The 26,172-nt window shown below is 41.3% G+C and overlaps 1 protein-coding gene across 1 annotated transcript; it reads left to right on the top strand.

The window, feature by feature from the left end:
• Positions 1–1,023: 1,023 nt before the first annotated feature.
• Positions 1,024–21,726, top strand: LOC139445757 (tripartite motif-containing protein 2-like). Its single transcript, XM_071226970.1, has 4 exons — positions 1,024–1,315; positions 2,627–3,790; positions 15,588–15,884; positions 20,074–21,726. The coding sequence occupies exons 1-4, from the start codon at positions 1,024–1,026 to the stop codon at positions 21,717–21,719; spliced, it is 3,399 nt and encodes a 1,132-aa protein (XP_071083071.1). The 3' UTR covers positions 21,720–21,726.
• Positions 21,727–26,172: the final 4,446 nt, after the last annotated feature.

Here is a 26,172-nt window from a genome sequence, read left to right as displayed (position 1 = left end):
CAATAATAATAATCAATAATCTTCAAAGAGATGTAATCACAATTATACCTCACCTCATCTCTAATATTTTCAAACCTAAAACATACATGTCCTACATAATATAATAGCTGGGAGTTGCACCCAACACGTCAGCTTAAAATACTTTGTTTGCGAGCACGTTTTACAAAAACTAGTAAATGTATGTTGGTAACTAATTATATTATACGAAACCTTGACTTATTGACGGTCTGTATGAATATCATTGTTTCCCATGACATTTTTCCTTTCTTTATTTCAAATGTCACACGTGTGTGTCGAGGAAACGCAGTGCACAACACAGTATTTCCAGTGATAACGAAGTCCAAAGTCCAACAAGTTTATATCAGGCCTTTTGAACACTGTCCCTTGACTCGTTACCCAACCTCACTGCATCAGGTAGGTCTGACTTGTCTGTCACCAGGTATGTGTGAACCTCAGTACAACTGTGTACGAGTAACATCACAATGGTTCATCTAACAACACAGTCATCTCCAGACAGGTTCTTATAAACTTATTAAATGTAACATTTTGGCAAACCAGATTATTTCAAAGATCAACATTCACTATTTCCTCCAATCGACCACTTTACTTCAATACTGAGATCGATCCCGAGGTATGTGTATGTATATATCACGTGTGTCTGTTACAGTTATTACTGACATGATTCCTGACAAATGCTTCTGTAACCAATATGGGAAAATACTTCTTTATAACCATATTATTCTCTGGTCTGATAAATTAGTCCGAAATTAACGCCTCCTACTTTCGATATGCTAATGAGTGGGAGTCGCCGCAAACTTGCTCACGTGAACGGATATTCGTTCACAGGCGAATGTGTGAGCACAACAGAGGTTTTTATTGTTTCTTATTTATAGACGGGACAAAAGATAGATACCACAACTACAGTCGGCCTTAGTGTCGCTGTCACGTGTTTAAGAGTGTTAAGCTGCGATTGAGGGTAAGAAGTGTATTTTTCAACAGCCTGGTACATTTTTTGTAGGTAAAATGGCGACCTCCCAGAAGTTAACAGAACACTTCCTGACATGCACGATATGTACAGAGGTGTTTGACAAGCCCTGTACACTTGTATGTAATCACACCTTCTGTCGGAAATGTGTCGTCACCTACACCAAAACCAGACCAGAAGCCATCAGTGCCAAGTCTCTCCTGTGTCCACTCTGCAGGAAGATGACGAAAGTGTCTGCCCCTGAGAGACCAGTGGAGGAGTGGGCAGATGACGTCAAACCTATCTTTGTCATCCAGGGACTTTTGGACTCATTTGGCCCCGAATCTAAAGGTGAGCGTTTGTGGCTTTTACGGATATACGTGTTGTTTCTAAGCTGGTGGATTTGAGCAGATATTTTGCATTGTTTCTATGGATACCGATAATTCAGAACTTATAATTCAAACTCTTTCTAAGATTTTTTGCTTGTCTTTGACTGTTGATAGTTTTATATTTGCTCAATATCTTCTCCATTTTAATACTTTGATTCAAAATAGGCACGTATCGTTGACCCATGAACAATGTTTTTTTCATAATTCCGTATGTATGAATGTGCATCAAACTGTAACGAACCGGAACAAATATCTCTGGGAGAAGGCAGATGTTTGGTTCAGAAAATCGGTGGTATCTTTTATGTTGCTCTTGACATGTTTAGTTATTGGTTTTAGCACTTTATCCATAAGGTCACTGATTCTGTGTTTGGGACATTTGGGTCCCGCAATTATTGACCGTAATTTTAAATCATTTACGGGGTGTATTTTGACATAAGCAGAATTCAATGTTTGACATTTTTCTTGTATCTGTGCGCTCTTATGAACTTTAGGGAGGCCATAAAAATTACTTCTTTCGATTCAAAATTAAATAAATAATCCACTTCGTTTTTAGTCAGACATTGAGAATGTGCACATACTAATGTTTTAAGAGTTAGTAAATCAGGTTTCTCCGAACTGTCAGAAAGCTTTCTGTAACAAGATTCATCTTTTAAAATATCTATTAAGAGTTCTTGGTAATAATTACTGTCCATAATTATTATAGTGTCTCCCATATCATCTTCTTTAATAACAATTGAATCGTTGTTTGAATATCTGTTTAGAATTGCTCATTCATTTTTTGTAATGTTTGATTTACCTCTTTGAGGGTTTACAGTGAAGGGTAAATCTTTGAGGCGGTTATGAACTTTGTCCATAGGAGTAGGGTTGAACTTCATACCTTTAAATAATACAGAAATCTCCTCCTCTGTTTACATATATATCGTCAAAAACTGGCTCCCACCGTAGATATTGCTTGGATGATATAAAGTGATATCTATATTATATATTTCGCTGCAATGAAATTGCGTCTCAATGCTTTGCAGACCATTCTGATATCATTGGTTACCTTGAAGTCACAATCGAATGACATCACTAATGGCTCTGCTACTGAAGCTGTTAGTGCTTTCTAAGACACTGCTTATTACTGTCTACAAATTAAAAAAGTTGGAAGAATGATGTTGGATGATAAATAAAATCTCACCCTCGTGTCTTTTGATATCAGATATATCAACACTCGTTAATACTTCACTTCTATCAACTTGTGTATCACTACGTGAATAAATCATAACTTCAGATACCATCAACTGCAGCTTTTGTAAGGAGGAAGGGGAGACAACTCCAGCTACATCTTGGTGTTCTGCCTGTGACGACGCACTCTGTGAACTGTGTATGCGGGTGCACAAACTAATTACACTTTTCCGTCATCGTGGCGCATTTGACCTGTCTCCATATACGAAGGTTAAGGTTAGGAAAAAGATCATATGTAAAGTTCACAAGGATGAAAAATGCAAATACATTTGTAAAGATTGTAAAACAGCCGTTTGTCAAACATGCTGCACCAACCATCACAGGAAATGTGACTTGGTTGTTGAAATTGAGTCAGAGATTCCTGCAATGAAAACCGAGTTGAAAGAGAATAAAGAGGATTTGTTGAAGAAACACGACGAGATGAAAACACATGTTGGTAAACAGGACACCATTAACGTGCTGGACCTGAAGGCTACTCCTGTGTTACAGGGCAACATTAACGTCAGAGTAGCAGGATATGCAGACATATCAAACCCCAGTGATATGACGGTGTTAGTGGTGAATGGTACAGACACGGTGGTAGTCACAGACTATAGCAACAACAGTGTGAAGTCCTTCTACACCAGGAATAAGAAGCAAAGTCACAGCAGGCTCAGTCTGGGTGGTCGTCCGTATGGTATAACAAAGTTGAAGGACAACCAGGTGGCTGTCACTGTGCTGGGTGCCAGACATATTGTAACAGTACAAGTCAACCCTGACCTGGTGCTGTTGTCAACCATCACAACCAGCAAACGGTACTACGGTATAACGTCTCTGACACCAGCAACACTAGCAGCAGGTTCTGACTCCCCTCCCTGTGTTGATATCCTGGATATGGTGGGACACGTGCTGAGGTCAATTTTTCCAGGCCAACCTAGTAGATACACATTGAAGTATCCCTTCTTCCTCTGTACCACGAGGACAGGAAACATCCTGGTGTCTGACTGTGGATCCAAGTGTGTCGTGTGTCTGACTCCCGAGGGAGATGTGGTGTTCACCTACCGCCCTACAGGAGACACAGAGATGGAGTATCCACATGGTATCACAAGTACCAGCACAGGCGACATCCTGCTGACAGACATCAATCTACACAGAGTCCTCCATCTGACTGAGTCAGGACAGTTTGTTAGAAACATACTGACATCACAGGATGGCGTCCAGAGTCCACGTAGCGTGTGTGTTGGTGGGCGTGGCCGTATGTACGTGTGTACATGGGATGCAGTGAGGGTTTTTACTTTGAAGTGAATGAACATGTCACAATCCTTCTTTCAATCAACTGTAGTCACGTGTGAGTTGAGGATTTATGTTTTGATATGTGTCATTGTGTATTTACCTTTAAGCACATTTCACCGTGTTTTAGTAAAATCACATTATATATTAGGGTTTAATCACTCACATGAGCTTTGCTATTTGAATGTGATGAATGAAGGTCTGTAAGTGTACACATTTTGTAATCTCAATAGCAAGACACAGGTTGTGCACGTACTGCTTTAATTGTTCAGATCTCATCTGAACTTGTTTTCGATTTTATATTACCAACTTCGAATGTATGAAGCTTTGATAGAAGATCGTTATATCGAATACCAGATCCTCCAAATGATGTGTTTTTCATGTTTGCACCACAACGAGAGTGTAACGGAGCTATTCCTGCTGTGTTATAAATGGCAGTGTTGTGAGCTATGGCGGTGTAGGATGAATATTTACATGACAGTAATCCTTGCTTGCTAAGATTAGGACACTAAGCAGCACTGTTTTGTAACAGCTTTACACATGGGGCGCCGTTTTACTATCTATTCCTGATTTTATGTCAATAATTCATTTAATGATACCCCGAGATGTATTACTGTAATCATAATGCCAGAGTATTATGGATCTATTCGTGATATCTGATATATCGGTGTAATATTTACATGACTGCCAGACTTCCTTGTTATGCGGAAAAAGTTTTGTGGCAGCTTTATTGACATTCTTCCGATCACATTGATCCGGGCGACAGTTGCACTGCTGTGTCACGCTGACCTGCAAAGGAGGCCCGCGAGAATCTGGCGTTTCTGAATTCTAAGTTCGACAGGCTGATCATGTGACATGCGGTACCAAAACCGCCAAACCAGTCAAAGTGAAAAGCCAGTATTTAGCAGCCGTTGTGACCAACCGATCACAAATGTAGTCACTTAACAAAAAACAACTAATGCATTAGCAACCCACACTTAAGCATAAGCAACCCCGATATACATTAACAAACCACACTAATTCATTAACAAAAAAACAACTAATGTATAGGCAACACACATTTATGCATTAGCAACCCACACTAATACATTAACAATCCACACAAATGCATTAACAAAAAAAAACACTTATGCATTAGCAACCCACTCTTATGCATTAGCAACCCCGATATACACCAACAGACTACACTAATGCATTAACAAAAAACAACTAATGTATAGGCAACACACATTTATGCATTAGCAACCCACACTAATACATTAACAATCCACACTAATGCATTAACAAAAAAAACAAACACTTATGCATTAGCAACGCACACTTATGCATTAGCAACCCACACTTATGCATTAGCAACCCACACTTATGCATTAGCAACCCACACTAATGCATTAACAAACCACACTCACTCATCCCCAACCCACACTAATACATCACCAACCCACACTAATGCATTAACAAACCACACTCACTCATCCCCAACCCACACTAATACATCACCAACCTACACTAATGCATTAACAAACCAGACTCACTCATCCCCAACCCACACTAATACATCACTAACCCACACTAATGCATCAGCAACCCACACTAATACATTAAAAAGCCACACGTATTTATTGGCAACCCACGCTTATGCATAAGAAACCCACATTAATGCATCAGCAACCTGATCTGACATGACGAGAAATCCCCTTGTAGTGACGTCACATTCAAGAAGAACACGTGTTCTCGTGACATCACTGATGTTCAGTGGTCCATTCATATGTAAATTCACTGCTATTTTGCCCTTTTAGCTAAATGGAATCTAATCTAAACTGCTTATTATCTTCCACTGACAATTTACATATATTTAAACATCAATTGTTTAGTTATTTTAATTGGTGTTATACTTCTAAAATCACTATAATTAACCAATAATTATTGTGGTCATATTTCAATAATACATTTCGTATTTTTCTCAATATGTTATCTTACAACCAGCCAAACCTGAATATATTTCTGTAGATAATGTTAGTCAGTTGCCGTGCACGTAACTGACCATCACAAACCAGTGACTCTGGATTATCTAACTCACCAAGGCCGCCACGCTAGGGATATGCCCCAGGCTGTAACATGCTGTGTATGGCCGAACGCACCGTCATTTTAGTATCAGATAGGTGGAATATAAAGGATATTACGTGGTCAGTGCGCTCCGTAACTGTCGAATAATTGTAATTAATACACCACTCATGTGGTAGATTTAGATCATAGTTTCAATATTGGGTAACTAACTCATTCTACAGAAGGCCTGAGTCCCTATATATACGAAGTCCAGTGGCAGATACTTCACTCTGCCACGAATAAAGACGTAAAGGGACTCAGCAGCCTTCTCTCTGGTTTAAGGTAAGATAACATTATTTTCTTGTTAAATTCTTCTTGCCTTTAACTTATATGATATCCTGTGCAAGCAACTATATATTTACCATGATTTGTAATATTTAAAAAATAAGTTATATGTCATTCATTATACCGCAAAGTAACTTGAATGTTAATTGTATGTGTGTGTTTATATAGATATTAGTAGCTTAGTTCCACTGTACATTAACTGTTGATATGCCAAGTGATAGATAAAGCCATACATTACATAGCATATGAGAAAGAGTACATTGTGGTAAATACCCGCAGGTAATCTCACGTAAATACCGTCTCATGTGAATATTGGCCATGCTACTTCTATCATTTGGTTAAACATTTACGGCATTGAAATTATACAGTATGTTAAATATATTTGTACATAAATACACAAGTAACACAAGAATGCCGTAAATGTAAATGTTCACAGTTCCTGTATGAATTGTATTAGCATAAAATACTTCCCAGTCCTTTATTATTCACAATTCGCTTTTTGTACCTTATCTATTAGAACAGTCCAGTTAAGCAAGTTCAAACCAATCGCTATCGATTCCTGTATGGTTGTCAATTATATATTTAATGTAACAAGTCATTGAGTGCATCTATCTTGTAATGTAATATTGTTTAAATATCTCTCAAAATATGAAATTTGACTCTGCCACGAATAAAGACATAAAGGGACTCAGCAGCCTTCTCTCTGTTTAAAGGTGATAGCCAAGTAATCAGATCTACCAAGTTAATTCCCCCACTACCTTGGTCATTGTGACATAGCAAACGGGACCACGCCCACACAAGGCAAAAAGGTCCCCAAAGACAAGCTACGTCAGTTGATGGATATCAAAGTTTCTGGTTCTGATGAAAGGCAGAACACAGAGAACAGGATGACGCTCTTGACTCGTTGTAACCCTGAGTTACCAGGCAGAGTCATCATCAACAACAGCTCCACATCACAGGCGCCAACCTCTACAATATCAACATCACCAGCAACACACACAACGTCATGGTCAAGGGTACCAACGTCAACATCAACATCTACGTCAGTAACAACAACCGTATCAACGTTATCAACAACATCCTAAACAGCAGCTACTCAAAGTATTTCCTCCATGGCATCAAACAAACACAAGCATGGCCATGTCACATATTCAGCTTCCTAAATATTCAGGTAAGCAGGATGCAAATAACTGGTGGTCATATCTAGAAACTATAAACTCCAAGCTACTGATCAAGACAGAGCATGTATAATTTTGTCCTCTTAGAAGGACCAGCCAAACATTGGCATCATGCCTTGAGTGAGGATATCAAGTCAGTCTGGAATAGCTTGAAAGAAGTTTTTATTACTAGATTTCAACCATCAGGACAATTTGATCTGTCAGTATTGGCGATCAATCATCAACCTGCTGAATCAGTATTAGATTACACCAGTAGGTTTCAGCAGGCTACCTCTAGTAAATCCATACCAGTCGACATCTTAGTTGCCATAGCTGTGAATGGACTGAACCCTTCCGTTAAACAATGGGTCTATAACAGAGCCCAAAACATTGGAAGAAGTGCTTAACAGGGTGAACTTGCAGCCAAGTCATACCCCAGCATCCAACAGCCAGATCAAGGTAACCTCACAGACGAGGTGACTAAGCTATCAACATTAGTGATGTCGCTAATGAAGAGCCAACAGAAGCCTTTTGCAGCTGCAATGTCAACACAGCAGGAGACGCTCCATGATGACTGTCAACAAAGAGTCAGGTTCCAGTCACCACCCCGACTTGATGACTAGAGCTCAAGACAAGGTCATCAGCCATCTTATGCCAGTCCACAGGCGCGGCACACGTGACCACGTGACTTCAGAGGAGAGCAACTCCGACCATCTAGCATAAACAACAGAGAAAGATGCTCAGGATGTTGTGGGTATTGTTCTCAGCGTAATTACTGTCCCCATCAGCATACCATTTGCAATGTTTGTAGAAAGAGTGGTCATCATACATCTGTATGTTACCAGGTTCTTCTGTCTAACATAAATAATCAATATGAACGCAGCCTGATTCCAAGGATACACCTAGAATCGGGCACCCATTCAAACAGCCAAAACCATCTACCCAAAATACTAGGCATACTACCCCTACTACCCAATCCTCTACTAACTTTAACCAACATCATGTATCTCTTGTAGCCCCATTATCTTAAAACATCATTCAAGTTAAGGTCAGACAAGTCAAAACAACAGCATTGATAGACACTGGAGCAAAAATAGGACTCACTGAGTATCACCTTCAGAAATCTCATCAGAGAGAGATTCTTGGTGTTGGAGGAGAATGCCATCCTATGTTAGGATTAGTCACTCTACAACTTCACATCGACCATGCTTCTTTTTCACAAGATTTTCATGTCTTTACATCGTTATATCATACCATCATTCTTGGTTTAGACTTTCTCAAGTCAAACCATGTCAAAATTGATCTATCAAACTGCACAGTTCACTTGCATGATGGATTGATATCCGTAAGCTTGGTGGATGCCATTGCAGAATTTGCTAGACGAGAAACAGTTCAGATTCCTCCTCACTCCCAGGTTAATATTCCAGTTAAAATCTCCCATTGTGAGAGCAACAGAGTATTGCTACTGGAGGCATTTTCTGGCCTAGAGGCACTCCCACTTGTCAACGAATAGTAGCCACAGCATCCATCACCCATCATCTGTCCATACATTGGAATCTGAGCCAATCTTAGATCATCCATCAGTCAAGACTGCAGTCCCTTCTAGCCCCTCAAAGCTAAGTGATAATGTGGATTTTGACCTGAGTGACTGAGATCTCATAGAGACCCAGAAGGCAACAGCTTGAGTGCTTCCTCTTGTCTCAAAAATCTGTTTTTGCACGAGAATGGTCAAAGCTAGGCAAAATACATCTGCATCAACATAAGATTGAAACAGAGCATACCCGTCCTGTAAGACTCCCCTTCTACCGTCAATCATCTTTATTTAGAAAAGAATGTGCAAAGAAAATTGAAGAAATGTTAGACCCAGTCATAATAGAACCAAGTCATTCTGAATGGCATTCACCAGAAGTCATGGTCAAGAAATCTGACATCAGTTATCAATTTGTGGTCGATTATCGCAAGCTCAATGCAGTAACGAAACCAATATTTTTCCCTCTACCATGTTTGGAAGATGCTATTGGTGAAACGCATGCCCAGATGTTCTCTGTTCTTGATTGTGCAAGTGGATTTTGACAGATACCACTGCACCCAGAAACAAAACACAAATCCTCCTTCATCACCCAAGATGGCGTTTTTTAATTTTATGGTCTTCCTTTTGGTCTAAATGCACCAGCAGCTTTCCAGCAAACCATTTGTTCTGCTCTTCAGGCTATGAATTGGAAACATATTCTAATATATGTGGACGATATCATTGTTTATAGCAAAACATTTGAAGAACACTAACATCATCTGAAATGGGTTTTTGGCAAACTTAAAGAAGCTGGTCTTTCCTTAAAACCAAGCAAATGTAGATTTGCAGCTAAGAGAGTAACGTATTTAGGCCATGTTTTCAGGAAAGATGGAGTAGAAGTTGACAAATCAAAGGAAGAAGTTGTTAAAAGCATCCCTTCTCCCCAAAATGTCCATGATTTCAGACATTTCTTGGGTCTTGCAAGTTACTACTGCAAATTTGTCCCAAATTTTGCCCCCATAGCATCACCATTGTATAACTTGCTTCAAAAGGATGCCACCTTTAATTGGTCAGACGAGTGTGAGCAGGCACTTAAGAAATTGAAAGGATTCCTAACTTCAGCCCCTGTCTTAACATATCCTGATCCCAATAAACCATTCATTCTAACAATTGATGCTTACACCTCAGCCATAGGGTATATCTTAGGTCATTGAGATGCTTCTGGCCAAGAACATGTCAGTTAAGGTGGCCGTGCCCTTCATGCTGCTGAGAAGAAATGGGGCATCACTTAGCTAGAATGTTTGGCTGTATTAGAAAGCATTAGAACTTTCAGGGTGTATCTCACATTTCAAAAGTTTAAATTCTTCACAGGTCATCATGCTCTGAAATGCCTTAAGGACATCAAACAGGAAACAGGTCGTCTTGCTAGATGGTCTCTCATGCTGCAGGAATATGATTATGAGATCGAACATGGAGCAGGTAAAGCCAATACAATTGCTGATGCTCTCTCTCACATTCCATGTCCTGCACAGATGATAGAACCTGTCACTGATGATGTCCCTGTCCCACCAGTCCCCTCTATCAATTACACCACAGCCACCATCCAAATCAAATCATCATCCAATCCAGCATTCAGATTGCTAGTCAGCTCACTGCAGCAGATGAGGACTATGGGATATCTCCTGAGTGTTCAACTTCAGAAAACCCTCATTTATCTGGTCAGAAGACTATAGCACCTTTTTCAGCATCGTCGATAGATCTGTATGTTGAATTCTGTTATCAAGATGAGATTCCATCAGGACCAACAGTGCAAACTATTGGAACTGATATTCCGGAAAACAATCTTGCAGAGAGACAGCAAAGTTCACCAGATTTCAAGCCTATCATTGACTATCTTGAGAATGGTGAGATTCCCTCTCACTACACTGATTCTCAAGTCAATGGTCTCCAAGGTCTCTCACAGGAGTATGATCTATGTGATGGCATCTTGTATCATTTCTACCTGCCAAAGCATAGAGGACACAAGCCTGGCCGTCACCCAATGGTTACCCAACTGGCAGTTCCTATTTCTGACAGGACATCCCTTCTTTATGCTTACCATGATTCCAAAGCAGATGGATGCCACTTTGGTCAGGATGCTACCCGTCTGTCCATTTTGACCCAATAGCATTTGCCAGGCTTGTACCAAGATGTCGAAACATACATCAAATCTACTGAAGAATGTCAAAAAAGCAAACGTTTGGCCCATTCAAAACCAGCTCCAATGGTACCATATTGAAGACAACTTTTCCAGGTTACATGTTGACATCCGTGGACCTCTTCCTCAAACAAAGTATGGGCATAAGTATGTTGATAGATGGGCATAGATGTGGTTTCATTCTCAAGGTGGATTGAAGCATTTCCATTGCACACTCAAGATGCTGTGGAAGGAGCAACAAAAAACTCTTCAATGAAGTCTTCACAAGGTACGGTGCACCTCGAACTCTAGTCACTGATAGAGGTCGCCAGTTCACATCAAAGCTGGTCAATGCTATCTTTGAGGTTAAGCACCACTTCACATCGTCATATCATCCTCAGACAAATGGAATGATTGAACGGCATAACAGTACAATTGCACAAGCCTTAAAATCTTACTGTAAGCCTTACCAATCCAACTGGGCTGATATTTTTCCATGCGTTCTCATGTCAATGCGAAACACAACGTGCCAATCAACTGGTTACTCACCCAACCAAGTGCTCTTTGGCAGAGGGATGTGTCTTCCATTTGATACTCAACTCACGCTAAAGCCAACCCTTACAGAGACACATCTCCAGCAGCTCATCGACAATCTGAAGGTTGTCAAATCCATTGCTCGCGACAACATGTCTGTAAGTCAACAGATAGACAAGGAGCATCAAGAGCTAAAATCATCAGAACATTCTTTCATATTAGCTCAGCAGGTGCTTCTCCACAGCCCTGTAGTCAAACAAGGACTTTCCCCGAAGCTGTCCCAATCAATTTGGGAATCGATACGTATCAATATGTCAAAATCATACATTGATGAGAAATGTTGATATTAGAGATGGGGAAACTTGCTTATACAACATTTGTCTATTGTGCTACTGATTGGCAGCCAACACTATCAAGGCTATCAATCAACTGTTTGAAGGTAAAGTGGAAAGTCAAGGGGCCATTTTAATGTAATAAACTTGGGGTTCGGTTCAGTGAAATAATTTTGTACTTACAACACAGGACATATAAAGCTGCATCAATGAACAGTTCTTGCAATAATATCATATATCTATGGAATACTGTAAGGGAAATTCTTGCGATCTCGCATTCTTGCGATCTCGCATTCTCGCGATCTCGACCTTAGGAAATGAGCTAGATATGCCAAAAATACGAGAATGCGAGATTTGGCCAAAATATCGTTCTCCCGATCTAGCATTCTCGTGTTTTTGATACAAAGCACTTTTTGTCAAAAGTCGACAACGTGAGAATGGGACATTTGGACATGATGAAAAACCACGCAATCTGTCATTCTCGACTTGTCAAATTAGGCCACAAAATACGAAATCGCGAGAACGCGGGAATGCGACATTTCCTTTTCTCGGGATCTCCCATTCTTGTGTTCTCGGGTTTTAGACGCTGTCCGTGCGCATGTGTAATATCATAAGGTCAAGGCGCATGCCCACGTTAGTAGTCTGGTGGTCATGCTTCTTTCATGCTCTTCATTCTCCAAGTAGCATTTAGCAAACTTATGACTTGAGCTTGAAAGTACTATGTAATTTACGTACACAAAGTCCTTTGTAGAGTACAGTAGAGTCCTCTCCCTTTGCTACAGTTTCCTATGTACTTTAAATTAAAACCCTCAACATGCTCATTATAATGTAACAAGCATAATTGTGTACATGAATGTCCAGTGATAGTTAAAACATTAATGTGTACGGAAGCTGGAAACAAAATATCATTGTCAGAGAGAGAGTAAATATTCCTCAAAGCCACATCAGCAGTATTGCAGCTATTCGCGGCTGCACCACAGTTACAGTAATAATCACAGGCCAGTGATTTTCTTTATGAGGCAATATTATACACAGCTAGCATATTCATGAAAGCAACATTGCCAAAGACCAATTTGTAGCATTCGGCTAAAATGAGATTGTCCGATGTTTTTACATGACACCATAGTCGCTACTTTAGGCCATACAAAATTAATTAACAGATTTTCACCCCCTCCCACCTGACTGCAAAACATCCGCCTTACATTATTCTATTGCCTCAATTTTCCTAGAAATAGAAATATCGCTAATATGTGTGTTCTTACTCCCTCCATGTAGTCCTACTGAACACGCATGATGCATGTGAATCGCATCCTTCAACAGCAATTGTACACAGATGCCTGAAATAGTTTGATAAGAAAACAATAAAATCTTTAATATAAAATGCGTTCCGTTCCCCATGTATTTTAAAATTCAGTCAAACTCTAACTATTAATTTCTTGCGGCCTTGACATCCACATCATAGGCATGCTTACACTGGAAAAGTACCCCCAATATCCAGCCTGAGGGACCAGCATGGATATATATTGATAAACAATGTCTTTCCACAGTAAATGAGTGCAGTAACTTGTTCCAGCCGCTTGTGAAGACCGATACTCCCGCTTATCATTGCGGTAAATGTTCTGACAAATGTCATGCATTTCAGGGTTGAAATAAAACTGAACAGCTAACAACATATCGGGAATTATAAGTAATGCTATATACAGTCATCGAGTTTCTCAGTCGTCTGATGCCTCATGGAAAAAATAACTGGCCTGTGATTATTTCTGTAACTGACAGTGCAGCCGCGAATAGCTGCAATACTGCTGATGTGCCTTTTAGCAATATTGACTCTCTCTCTGACAGTGATATTTTGTTTCCAGCTTCCGGACACTTTAATGTTTTAACTATCACTGGACATTCATGTACACAATTTCTTTTGTTAAATTATATTGAGCATTATGAGGGTTTTAGTTTAAAGTACATAGGAAACTGTAGCAAAGGGAGAGGACTCTACTCTACTCTACAAAGGACTTTGTTTTTGTAAATTACATAGCATTTTCAAGCTCAAGTCATAAATTTGCTAAATGCTACTTGGAGAATGAAGAGCATGAAAGAAGCATGACCACCGGACTACTAACGTGCGCATGCGCCTTGACCTTATGATATTCTCAGTGGTGCTACTGTATTGTACAAGTTGTCATCAATTATTTGGTTTGTTTGTTGTTTGACGCCGCACTCAGCAATATTCCAGCTCTATGACGGCGGTCTGTAAAATAATCGAGTCTGGTCCAGACAATCCAGTGATTAATATCATGAGCGTCGATCCACGCAATTGGGACCGATGACATGTATCAACCAAGTCAGCGTGCCTGACCAACCAAACCCGTTAGTTGCCTTTTACGGCAAGCATGGGTTGCTGAAGACCTATTCTACGCGGATCTTCACGGGTCTGTCATCAATTAAACATACCAGATAAAAATAAATAACAAATGAAATAGTTTAAATTTAATTCGAATCTTATGAACTTCTGCTTGATTCAACATGATTGATTCACCACACTGTATATAATATGCTGATTCACTGATTCACTGTGCTGCTGCATTGTGGGCCTGCTTTCAGAAACACCACCTAAACACAAAACTACCAGTCGAATTCCATATCTGGTTACACATGTGCATTCGTCACCATTCGACCCTTTCCGTAAACTGCGAGAAGCTTGTCCCGGAATGACACGAGCTGGCCACGAATGAATCACTTCCTGATTCTCAATTTCCCTCAACACCAGGTAAGTGTGTGTTGTCACAAGGCCTGTGTCTACTTCAGTTATAACGCTACACACCTGTCCTACTGTGTACTGGTAACACCACAAGGGTTCATCTAACTATACAGTTATCTCCAGGCAGATTCTCATGACCGGGCACCTAATTAAATATAACATGTAGGCCAACCGGAATACCTCAAAGATCCACTTTCACCACTTGACTTCGATACTGAGACCGATCCCGACATATTCTGTATGTATATATCACGTGTGTCTGTTACAGTAATTACTGACATGATCCCTGACAAATGCTTCAGTAAAACATACGGGAAAATACTTCTACATAACTGTATTATTTCATATCTGATATGGTAGTATGTGAACTGTAATAATGTCTCCTACTTTCGATATGGTAATGAGTGGGTGTCACCCCATGACTATGTCACGTGATTGATACACTGCACACACTTCATGTTGTGAAGCCAGCGGGTGACCTCGAGTTGTAAAGCACCATTCAATCTCCTCACTGATCCCGGGTATACACAAACGGGTGAATGGGTAGATATAAAGTACCTATTTATGCTTCCAGTACGACCGCCGAGAGTTGAGAAAATCACACACGCATATACGCGAGCACGCAAGCATGCACGCATGCACGTGTAAGGCAGAATATTAGTTCTCAACTCATAAGATCTGCATACATCTGAAAAATGTTTTATATGACACGGGATATTTGTTAATTGTTTCAAGATCTGGATGATCCAGGCGATGAACGGTAGGATACAAATACCCTTTCTTAACTACAGTCGATCTTAGTGTCACGTGTTCAAGAACTGTAAGCTCGGATTGTGGCTAAGATCATGATGTTTTGTTCAGCGGCTGGTTTGTTATTTTGTAGGTAAGATGGCGACCTCCCAAAAGTTAACAGAACACTTCCTGACATGCACAATATGTACAGAGGTGTTTGACAAGCCCTGTACACTTGTATGCTATCACACCTTCTGTCGGAAATGTGTCGTCAACTACACCAAAACCAGACCAGAAGCCATCAGTGCCAAGTCTCTCCTGTGTCCATTCTGCAGCAAGATGACGAAAGTGTCTGCCCCTGAGAGACCAGTGGAGGAGTGGGCGGATGACGTCAAGCCTAGCTTTGTCATCCAGGGACTTTTGGACTCGTTTGGTCCCGGATCTAAAGGTGAGCGTTTGTGTTTTATACGTATATATACGTGTGGTTCCACGACTGAGTGAGCAAGTATGGTATACGGCCTAATATTCCAACAATATCACGGCGGGGGACACCAGAAATGTGGCTTCACACATTGTGCCCATGCGTGGAATCGGAATCAAACGCTTTAACCACTAGACTACCGCCCCGCCCCGCCCCGCCCAGGAAGGTACACCCACCTTAGGTATGTCAAGGTTTCTATCGTGTATGGAAAGTCATCTATAAAGATTGTTTGATGATGTTGTTGGGAGGGTTTTTGCACAAAATGAAATCATTTTGTGTACATGTGCTTACTGAATAACACCGATATGATCTTAGGTCTCTCTCACACACAAACGTTGTTTTTTCTACGATCTTTGTGGCGAAATTAACAAGTGCAACACATCCAGTGTTATTATCCCCCGTCCATCCGTCCTTACGTTCGTCCGTCCATCCGTCACATTTCGTTTTGGAGTAGAACACACAAAAATATGAGAGATATCTTAACCGAAGTTGACACAGAGATAGGTCTAGTGGTGAACTGGTGCCTTTTGATAGTTTGGGATTTAAAAAAAAACCCAACATTTTTTTAGTTTCCCTGGCAACGACTTTAACTTAAAATGAAAATGGCAGTAGTCCTCGTTTCCGGAGCAGATCTTGAAAACCGTAGGATATTTCTTCACAAAACTTGGCACATAAATAAGTCTAGTGTTGAACTGATGCCTTTTGGTATTTTGGGATTTAAAAAAAATAATTTTTTTGAGTTTCCCTGGCAACGACTTTAACTTAGACTGAAAATGGCGGTAGACCTCGTTTCCGGAGCCAGCCTACTTCACCGCAGTGAATGCTGGTAACATGAACAGTGGAACCCGAACCAGCCTACTTCCTCACGGTGTGTGCCAGTAACATGAACAGGGCCACCCAAACCAGCCTTCTTCCTCACAGTGGATACCAGTAACATGAACAAGGATACCCGAACCAGCCTACTTCCTCACAGTGGTTACCGGTAACATGAACAAGGATACCCGAACCAGCCTACTTCCTCACAGTGGTTACCGGTAACATGAACAAGGATACCCGAACCAGCCTACTTCCTCACAGTGGTTACCGGTAACATGAACAAGGATACCCGAACCAGCCTACTTCCTCACAGTGGTTACCGGTAACATGAACAAGGATACCCGAACCAGCCTACTTCCTCACAGTTGTTAGTGGTAACGTGAACAGGGATACCCGAACCAGCCTACTTCCTCACAGTGGGTATGGGTAACATGAACAGTGGCACCCGAACCAGTCTACTTCCTCGCAGTGGATACCGGTAACATGAACAGGGATACCCGAACCAGCCTACTTCCTCACAGTGGTTACCGGTAACATGAACAGGGATACCCAAACCAGCAGACTTCCTCACAGTGTGTGCCAGTAACATGAACAGGGCCACCCAAACCAGCCTTCTTCCTCACAGTGGATACCAGTAACATGAACAAGGATACCCGAACCAGCCTACTTCCTCACAGTGGTTACCGTTAACATGAACAAGGATACCCGAACCAGCCTACTTCCTCACAGTGGTTAGTGGTAACATGAACAGAGATACCCGAACCAGCCTACTTCCTCACAGTTGTTAGTGGTAACGTGAACAGGGATACCCGAACCAGCCTACTTCCTCACAGTGGGTATGGGTAACATGAACAGTGGCACCCGAACCAGTCTACTTCCTCGCAGTGGATACCGGTAACATGAACAGGGATACCCGAACCAGCCTACTTCCTCACAGTGGTTACCAGTAACATGAACAGGGATACCCAAACCAGCCTACTTCCTCACAGTGGGTAGTGGTAACATGAACAGGGATACCCAAACCAGCCTACTTCCTCACAGTGGATACCGGTAACATGAACAGGGCCACCCAAACCAGCCTACTTCCTCACAGTGGGTAGTGGTAACATGAACAGGGATACCCGAACCAGCATACTTCCTCACAGTGGATACCGGTAACATGAACAGGGATACCCGAACCAGCCTACTTCCTCACAGTGGTAGTGGTAACATGAACAGTGGCACCCGAACCAGCCTACTTCCTCACAGTGGATACCGGTAACATGAACAGGGATACCCGAACCAGCCTACTTCCTCACAGTGGGTAGTGGTATCATGAACAAGGATACCCGAACCAGCCTACTTCCTCACAGTGGATACCGGTAACATGAACAGGGATACGCGAACCAGCCTACTTCCTCACAGTGGATACCGGTAACATGAACAGGGATACCCGAACCAGCCTACTTCCTCACAGTGGATACCGGTTACATGAACAAGGATACCCGAACCAGCCTACTTCCTCACAGTGGGTACCGGTAACATGAACAGGGCCACCCAAACCAGCCTACTTCCTAACAGTGGGTAGTGGTAACATGAACAGTGGCACCCGAACCAACCTACTTCCTCGCAGTGTAAGTTGGTTGGTGTTCTTGATGTTTTGTGTTTCAATGATTACAGTGAAAAACACCTGCCAGGATATCAAGTCTATCCAGGAGACACTACACATGGTATTGCTGTGTATGTTTCAACAAGTTTGAAGAACAGTGTCCGGCTATGTGATGTAATGTCATCTCGCAGTATTGAATACATTTCCTTTCTTGTTGGCAAGTTCTGCATTGCTTGTGTGTATGTTCCTCCAAAAGTGGCATGGACACGGTTGTCACATTCACTTACTCATTTCATGCAGAAACTTCAGGATCTCTCCAAGCAGCATGAATGTGAACATGTCCTAGTTACTGGGGATTTCAACTGTGATCTGAGTGAAAAGCTGAAACTTGAAGATTTCTTTAATGTGCGGAAAATGACTCAACTCATTCACTCTCCAACACATTTTTGGAGCTACACTGGACTTGTTTTCTACTGATCATGCCAGTGCTGTAGCATTCCAGACTCCAGTCTACTACTCAGATCATCAGATGATTGGTGCTGTACTCAGCACACCTCACGTTGACCCCTGCTCTCATTGATCTCAAAGTAAAGTAAGAACTCCCTTTCTTCTCTGATTATTGTTTAAGTAGTAACACAACTCATTACAAATACAGTAACTGTTACGTATTATATCATAAACTGCATGTGGCAAAACAACGCCAGTAATAACTTTTTTAGTGCTGCAGTTGCGCCATTTACAAAAGGTCTAGGTCAAGTGAACATAGAAGTATTTCATGCTTGTTTACATACTATCTCACGGTAGCGCTTATTGAAATGCTTGTGATGCATTTTTTCTCATCCATATGAATTGATGATGCGCCACCTAAAAGTTCTATATGGAACATAATTGCACGGGGCCGTGGATGAGAAATAGTTGGAAACATGTAAATAAACTTCTAAAATATACTTTCTTGTCTCACAAATGTATATTCATATGCTTACATGTGAAGTACATAGAACACTTTTTAAAAACATTCTTAACTGAAAATTCGGGGACAATCATAAGAGGAGATCACGCTCCGTCCTAGACTCGTTTACCTGCTCCAGAGCGCTTGCGCTCTTCGCCTGGAGCCGCTAGGGGGCGAAGGGCAAGGTACCAGTCAGGCTTTATTCGCTGCTGTGAAACGTTGACCCATTTTAATTGAGCGGGTCTGGCTGTCGAGAGGATCGCGGGAAACGTTGACACAGTTTCCGTGAAGCGAGGTATGAGCACTTTTCCACATTACAAGCTACTGGAGTAAACATATCAGCACAAGGGAGGTAACTCTCACAGAGAAGTATGATTCATTGTTAAAAATAACCCAAACAAACTCACAACAATTTGAACAATATCTGCATGTCTCCACTGATCGCCTTCATATGAAATAAAAACAATGTAGCTGTTACTTTGAAAAGAAAAATAATTTTCCAGTGTAGACATATCAATGACAACAATATCACGTATAAAACTAAGATTGTGTCAATTTAATTAACGTCACCAATACTAGTTTTGTTTTCATTCGATGTTTGTAATCTACTTTGATGTTACATAAATATTTTGACTGAAATGTGTCACATTCATGTTCCTGATTCTGGAGGACCAAATGCAAATTAGAATTTTTTTTACTGTTGGGGTTAAACATGTACGCTTTATGACAGAATAGGTACTGCATCCGTAGGTTGTTATTGCCCCGTGTTGATACTCTGGATCAAAGTTATCTTGTTATTTCAGATACGACCGACTGCAGTTATTGCACGGAGGAAGGGGAGACAACTCCCGCTACATCTTGGTGCTCTGTCTGTGACGACGCACTCTGTGAACGATGTTTACGGATGCACAAACGAATGCCATTTTCCCGTCACCATGACGTAGTTGACCTGTCTGGAGAGACAAAAGTTAGGGTCAAGAGAAAGGTCATGTGTAAAGTCCACAAAGATGAAAATATCAAATATATTTGTAAAGATTGTAAAACAGCTGTTTGTCAAACATGCTGCACTATCCATCACAGGAAATGTGACTTGGTTGTTGAAATTGAATCAGAGATTCCTGCAATGAAAACCGAGTTGAGAAGGAATAAAGAGGATTTGTTGAAGAAACACGACGAGATGAAAACACATATTGGTAAACAAAACGTCAAAGTCCATGAAGCATTAACACTTTACTTACAAATAGAATCGAATATCAAATCTGCAAGTGTCAAAGCAATGGAGGTGATCAAAGTCAAGGAACGGACACTTTTGGCTGAACTGAAAGAAATGTCTGACAGACACATTGGAGAACTGAAGGCAGACATAAAGTCAGGTGAGATATCAGTACAGATGTACCAACAACAGGCTGAGCTGTTAGACCAGACTCTACAATCTGAGTGTGACATGGATGTGTATGAGATGTACCAGGGATGTGAGGCCGGTGATGTGGAGGCTGTCGGAGTCGCAGACGTGAAGGAGAAGGGAAGAATAGCCAGGATCATGTTGAGACAGGACACAGACAAGCTGAGTAGAGCACTGGACGATCTACAGCTGGGTGAGATAGACGTCCTGTATGAGGGTGTGTTGGACCTGAAGGCTGCTCCTGTGTTACAGGACACCATTAACGTCAAATTAGCAGGAGATACAATGATGGTACTCCCCATTGACGTGACGGTGTTACTGGTGAATGGTACAGACACAGTGGTATTCACAGACAACAACAACAACAGTGTGAAGTCCTTCTACACCAGGAACAAGCAGCACGGTCACAGCAGGCTCCGTGTAGGTGGTGCCCCGTTTGGTATAACAAAGTTGAAGGACAACCAGGTGGCTGTCACTGTGCCGGATACCAGAGAGATTGTAACAGTACAAGTCAACCCTGACCTAGTGCTGCTGTCAACCATCACAGGCAGCAAAGAGTACCGGGGTATAACGTCTCTGACACCATCAACACTAGCAGCAAGTTCCATCTACCCTCCCTGTGTTGATGTCCTGGATATGACGGGACACGTGCTGAAGTCGATTCGTCCAAACCACCCCAGTAGAAACATCTTGAAGAATCCCAACTTCCTCTGTACCACACGGACAGGAAACATCCTGGTGTGTGACTGTGGATCCAAGTGTGTCGTGTGTCTGACTCCCGAGGGAGATGTGGTGTTCACCTACCGCCCTACAGGAGACACATCACTGAAGTATCCACGTGGTATCACAAGTACCAGCACAGGCGACATCCTGGTGACAGACAGCGATCTACACAGAGTCCTCCATCTGACTGAGTCAGGACAGTTTGTTAGAACCATACTGACATCACAGGATGGTGTCCAGAGTCCTGGGGCAGTGTCTGTTGGTCGGCATGGTCGTATGTACGTGTGTTTATGGGATGAAGTGAAGGTATTTACATTGAACTAAATGAATATGTCGCAATCCTTCTTTCAATCAACTGTAGTCATGTGTGAGCTGAGGATTTATCTTTTGATATGTGTCATTGTGTATTTACCTTTAAGCACATTTCCCTGTGTTTTAGTAAAATCACATTATATATTAGTGTTTCATCACTCACATGAGCTTTGCTATTTGAATGTGATGAATGAAGATTTAATCATACATGGTCTGTAAGTGTACACATTATATTTGTAATCTCAATAGCAAGACACGGTTATTCACTACCGCTTCAGATCTAATCTGAACATGTTTTCCACTTTATGTATTACAAACTTCGAATGTAAGTGGATTTGATAAATTGTCATTATATCGAATACCAGATCCTCTGCATGATGTGTTTTTCATGTTTGTAACCACAATGCGAGTGTAACATGGAGCTATTCCTTCTGTTCAGGACTGTTTTGTTACAGATTTATATATCAAGCGCCGTTTTACTATTTATTCCTGATTTTATATCAATAATTCATTTAATGATACCCCAAAATGAATTATTGTGAATTATCACCATGCCAGTGTATTATGGATCTATTCGTGATATCTGATATATCTGTGTAATATTTACTTGACAGCCAGACTTATAGGCATTCTTACGACCACAATGATCCGGGCGACACTTGCAGAGTTCGACAGGCTGATCGTGGCTGCACACCGCCAAACCAGTCAACGTGAAAAGCCCGTATTAAGCAGCCATTGTGACCAACCGATCACCAATTTAGTCACCTTGTATGACATGTGTAGAAATCACCTGGAACTACTGTTGTACATATATACATTAAATGTACTGATTGTTTTGGTAACTTTACTGAACTGTTTCGTGTTTTGAAGCACAGAACCGACAGCTCTCTCGTTTCTGTGGTGAGGACACTTGTCACATTCACTTGGCTTCTGGGCGGTCGAAGGGAGTTAAATCGTGATTGGATGTTTTGTGAAGCGCAATAAAACACAGTGAACGAAAGTACAGTGAAGCCACGAACATTTTATCACAAAGGGTGTTGTTTATGTGTGTTGCAAATAAATGAATCGACTGTAATTCTGTTTGTTGGTCAACAATGCGATATTCAAGCTGTATGACGGTAAATTATCGTGTATGAACGCGAGAAACCAATGATTGACATCACGAGCAACATCCCAAGTCGTTGGGTCACGATGACACTGTATCAACCAGATGACGGAGTCTGACCATTTGGTCGCCTCGTACGACACGCACAGGTTGCTGAGGACCTATTCTAACCCGGAATCCCCACGTGGAGACCTTCATTGGTTGCTTGTTGTTCACCGCCAGTGCGATAAAGACGCACAAAGGCCTTTCCATATTCATAGGAAATCTCTGCTTTAATCAGTGTCGACTGTATGATTCCGAGAGAGTCTTTATTGAACACCATCAAACTGTGATGATACCAGGTGTTTGCTAAAAGGTGAGCGTAGCCTGTCCCACCAGCGGCTCCCATTACCAGCAAGTCAGTTGTACACCTGAAAAGACACTGAAACATGTGGTTCAAATCCAAACAGGGAATTACATCTGACATCAGTTTCACCATGTTAGTTTTGCCGACGTGGGCAACCTGAACATACTATACAATCAATAGAAGTAAGTGAACTGTTCTAGAGATGAGGGGGCTGTTCTCGACCTGTTTACCGTTGTTTTGTACCCAGGTACATGCATCTACATGTTCACGATGTTCTCTGATTTGTGTGTGTACCTTTCATCTACCCTGCAGACATAAAATTGAACCTAGTGTTTAGTGCAAATAAAGAATATTTGTCAAAGCCTGCGTAACTGTAGCACCAGAATCCTTTTTTCCCCTTGTCGTTATCCCTTACTCACTCACTCACTCACTCACTCAAAAACAGACTAACACAACGCATATAACTATGTCTGAATATGGGCTGCTCAACGGGATATAATGGAATAAAAGTTACTGCACACAAGTTAATCCACCATGTGCCATTCAAATAACAACAAGGGTGCTTCATAAAAATGACGGACTTTTTAATATTCACGAATTTGTACAGCGAATCTATTCACGTTGTGCGAATTTCTGATGGACATGTCTGTCTGCGCATATTTGGAGCCCATACAGACAGGCATCTCTCAACCGACCTCAGTGTTGTGAAGAAAACTTTCGCTGATAAAGTAATGATCCGTTTTGGAGATGCGGGGTTAGATAGAGTTCATCATTTATCAAAATTTGCATCGTTCTAATATTAGTCATAATGTTTCATACAACGTGAGGCAAGGACATGAAGGATGGTCAGACAATTTGGAGGCGACGCTAGATAATCATAAGTACTTCTTCGTTTGTAGTATAACGCTGAACTCGGCAATGTTCCAACTATATGACGGCAATTGGGATACGATGACATGCATCAACCAAGTCAGCGAGCCTGGGCACCCGATCCCGTTAGTCGCCTTTTACGATAAGCATTGTCGCCATTTACAGGTAGCATGGGTAGCTGAATATCTATTCTACCCCGGATCTTCACGGGTGTTATCAGTACTAAGTGGCATACGCAAATAATCAATAGATATCACATATATTGATACTAACACATTACATTACACATACTATTCTAATACACAAAGCAAAAAAACAGGAACCCTGGGCACAAAAAGAAAACTCCTGGTAGATTTGACGTATCAAAGTAATCAGTAGGCCATGTGTTTGTTATGTACACACGTTGTGGGACATTGTTATCCAACACCAACGGGCATACGTCACCCATGCCGCGGTCAACGTGACTTCAAGAATATTGAATTGTGTAGCAGCTGAGAAGAAGATCCTGGATTTATAAAAATGTCCTGGGTAGGATATTTGAGTTTGAAGAGACACGTTAATACTACGTCACATATTGTAGGTACAGTACTCGTATGCCCGTTGACATCAGATCAGCGTTTATGAGATATACACATTGCCTATAAAATGTCATCAAATACTCAGGATTCCTGAAGTGGACTTGCTGAAGTGGGCTATGTTAATACCTGCGAAAAATCAGACCTGGGATAAGTGCAGATAAGGTATGACACATCAATCAAAGTCTATCATACCTTCTCTGGTATGACAACAATATTTGTTAGATCTTTTTCTGAAACATCCGAGGCTTCACAAATAGTGCAGCTGTTTTCTTATCCTTTATCACTGTGATTCATGGACACAATCATTACTTTGAGCTGATAAAACTTCTACAAAATGTGTACCCTTGAAAAGATAAAATGATAAAAGTAAATGATTAACTTAAGCCACTTTTAAGTTTGGCACGTATACTAGTTGTTTGTTATTTTTATGCCACAGTCAGAGCAGAGCAGTACCACCTATTGTCCGGAAACTGGTCAAATGACGCATCTGAGTCTTCCCCAATGGTCAACATTGTACTGTTACAGGATATGAGGGGGAGAAGCAGAGCAGTACCACCTATTGCCCGGGGACTGGTCTAATCACGCATCTGAGTCTTCCCCAGAGGTCAACATTGTACTGTTACAGGATATGAGGGGGAGGAGCAGAGCAGTACCACCTATTGTCCGGGTATTGGTAAGTGGCCTGTGGAGAAATCTAACTCCCAAACATTTCTGAACATTATGGGTCCACTTGATGCACATGTCTGACACCACGTCCCTTGTTTTCACGTGGGTCTCTTGAACCATTACATCAAGTATCTCAACTTTGGTAACATCAAGTATCTCACCTTTGGTAACATAAATAAGCTTACCTTTCATTACATCAAGTAGCTTACCATTGGTTTCATCTAGTAGTAGTAGACCTGTTAAAGTCGCATACAGAAGGTATAAAACATGTATAATAATGAGAGAAATCCCTGTGACATGTTTGTAATCATAATTTCAGTTTGTTATGGAGCTATTTCTACTCTGTATCCTGGTGATGTTGTGAGATATGTATGTGTAAGATGAATATTTTTACGAGACACTAATCCTTGCTCGTCACGCTGGAAAACACAAATGAGCAACACTGTTTTGTTACAGTTTTAAAGACGTTATTCCGACGACACTGATGCGGTTGGAAGTTCCTCTGTTCTGTCACATGCCCTGCCGGGGAATCAGGCCCAGGAGAGTCAAGTCAGACTTAGATAGGCGGATCATATCACGTGGAACACGAAAACAGACAAACGCGTCTAGAATGTTACTTAAATTCGTCGCCTGATTTCTGTACGTCATAGAAGGTGACTAAATTGGTGATGAGTTGGTCCCAACGGCTTCTCAGCATTAGTTACAGTAATTGTTTTGCTAAATGTACTAAACTGTGGCGCGTTGTGAAGCAGAAAACCAATAGCTCTCTTGATGTTGGGAGGAATAGCCACATTCACTCTGGAACTGAGTGGTGCGATGGCAGTAAATCGTGATGCAATGTTTTGTGAAGTGGTGTAAAATACATGCTTCAAGCGATGAATGTTGTATGTGAAAACATGG

Source organism: Haliotis cracherodii, unplaced genomic scaffold (assembly GCF_022045235.1).
Source record: "Haliotis cracherodii isolate W230 unplaced genomic scaffold, xgHalCrac1.p SCAF_10, whole genome shotgun sequence".
NCBI lineage: Eukaryota > Metazoa > Mollusca > Gastropoda > Lepetellida > Haliotidae > Haliotis > Haliotis cracherodii.
This window is presented reverse-complemented; position numbering and strand designations above follow the sequence as displayed.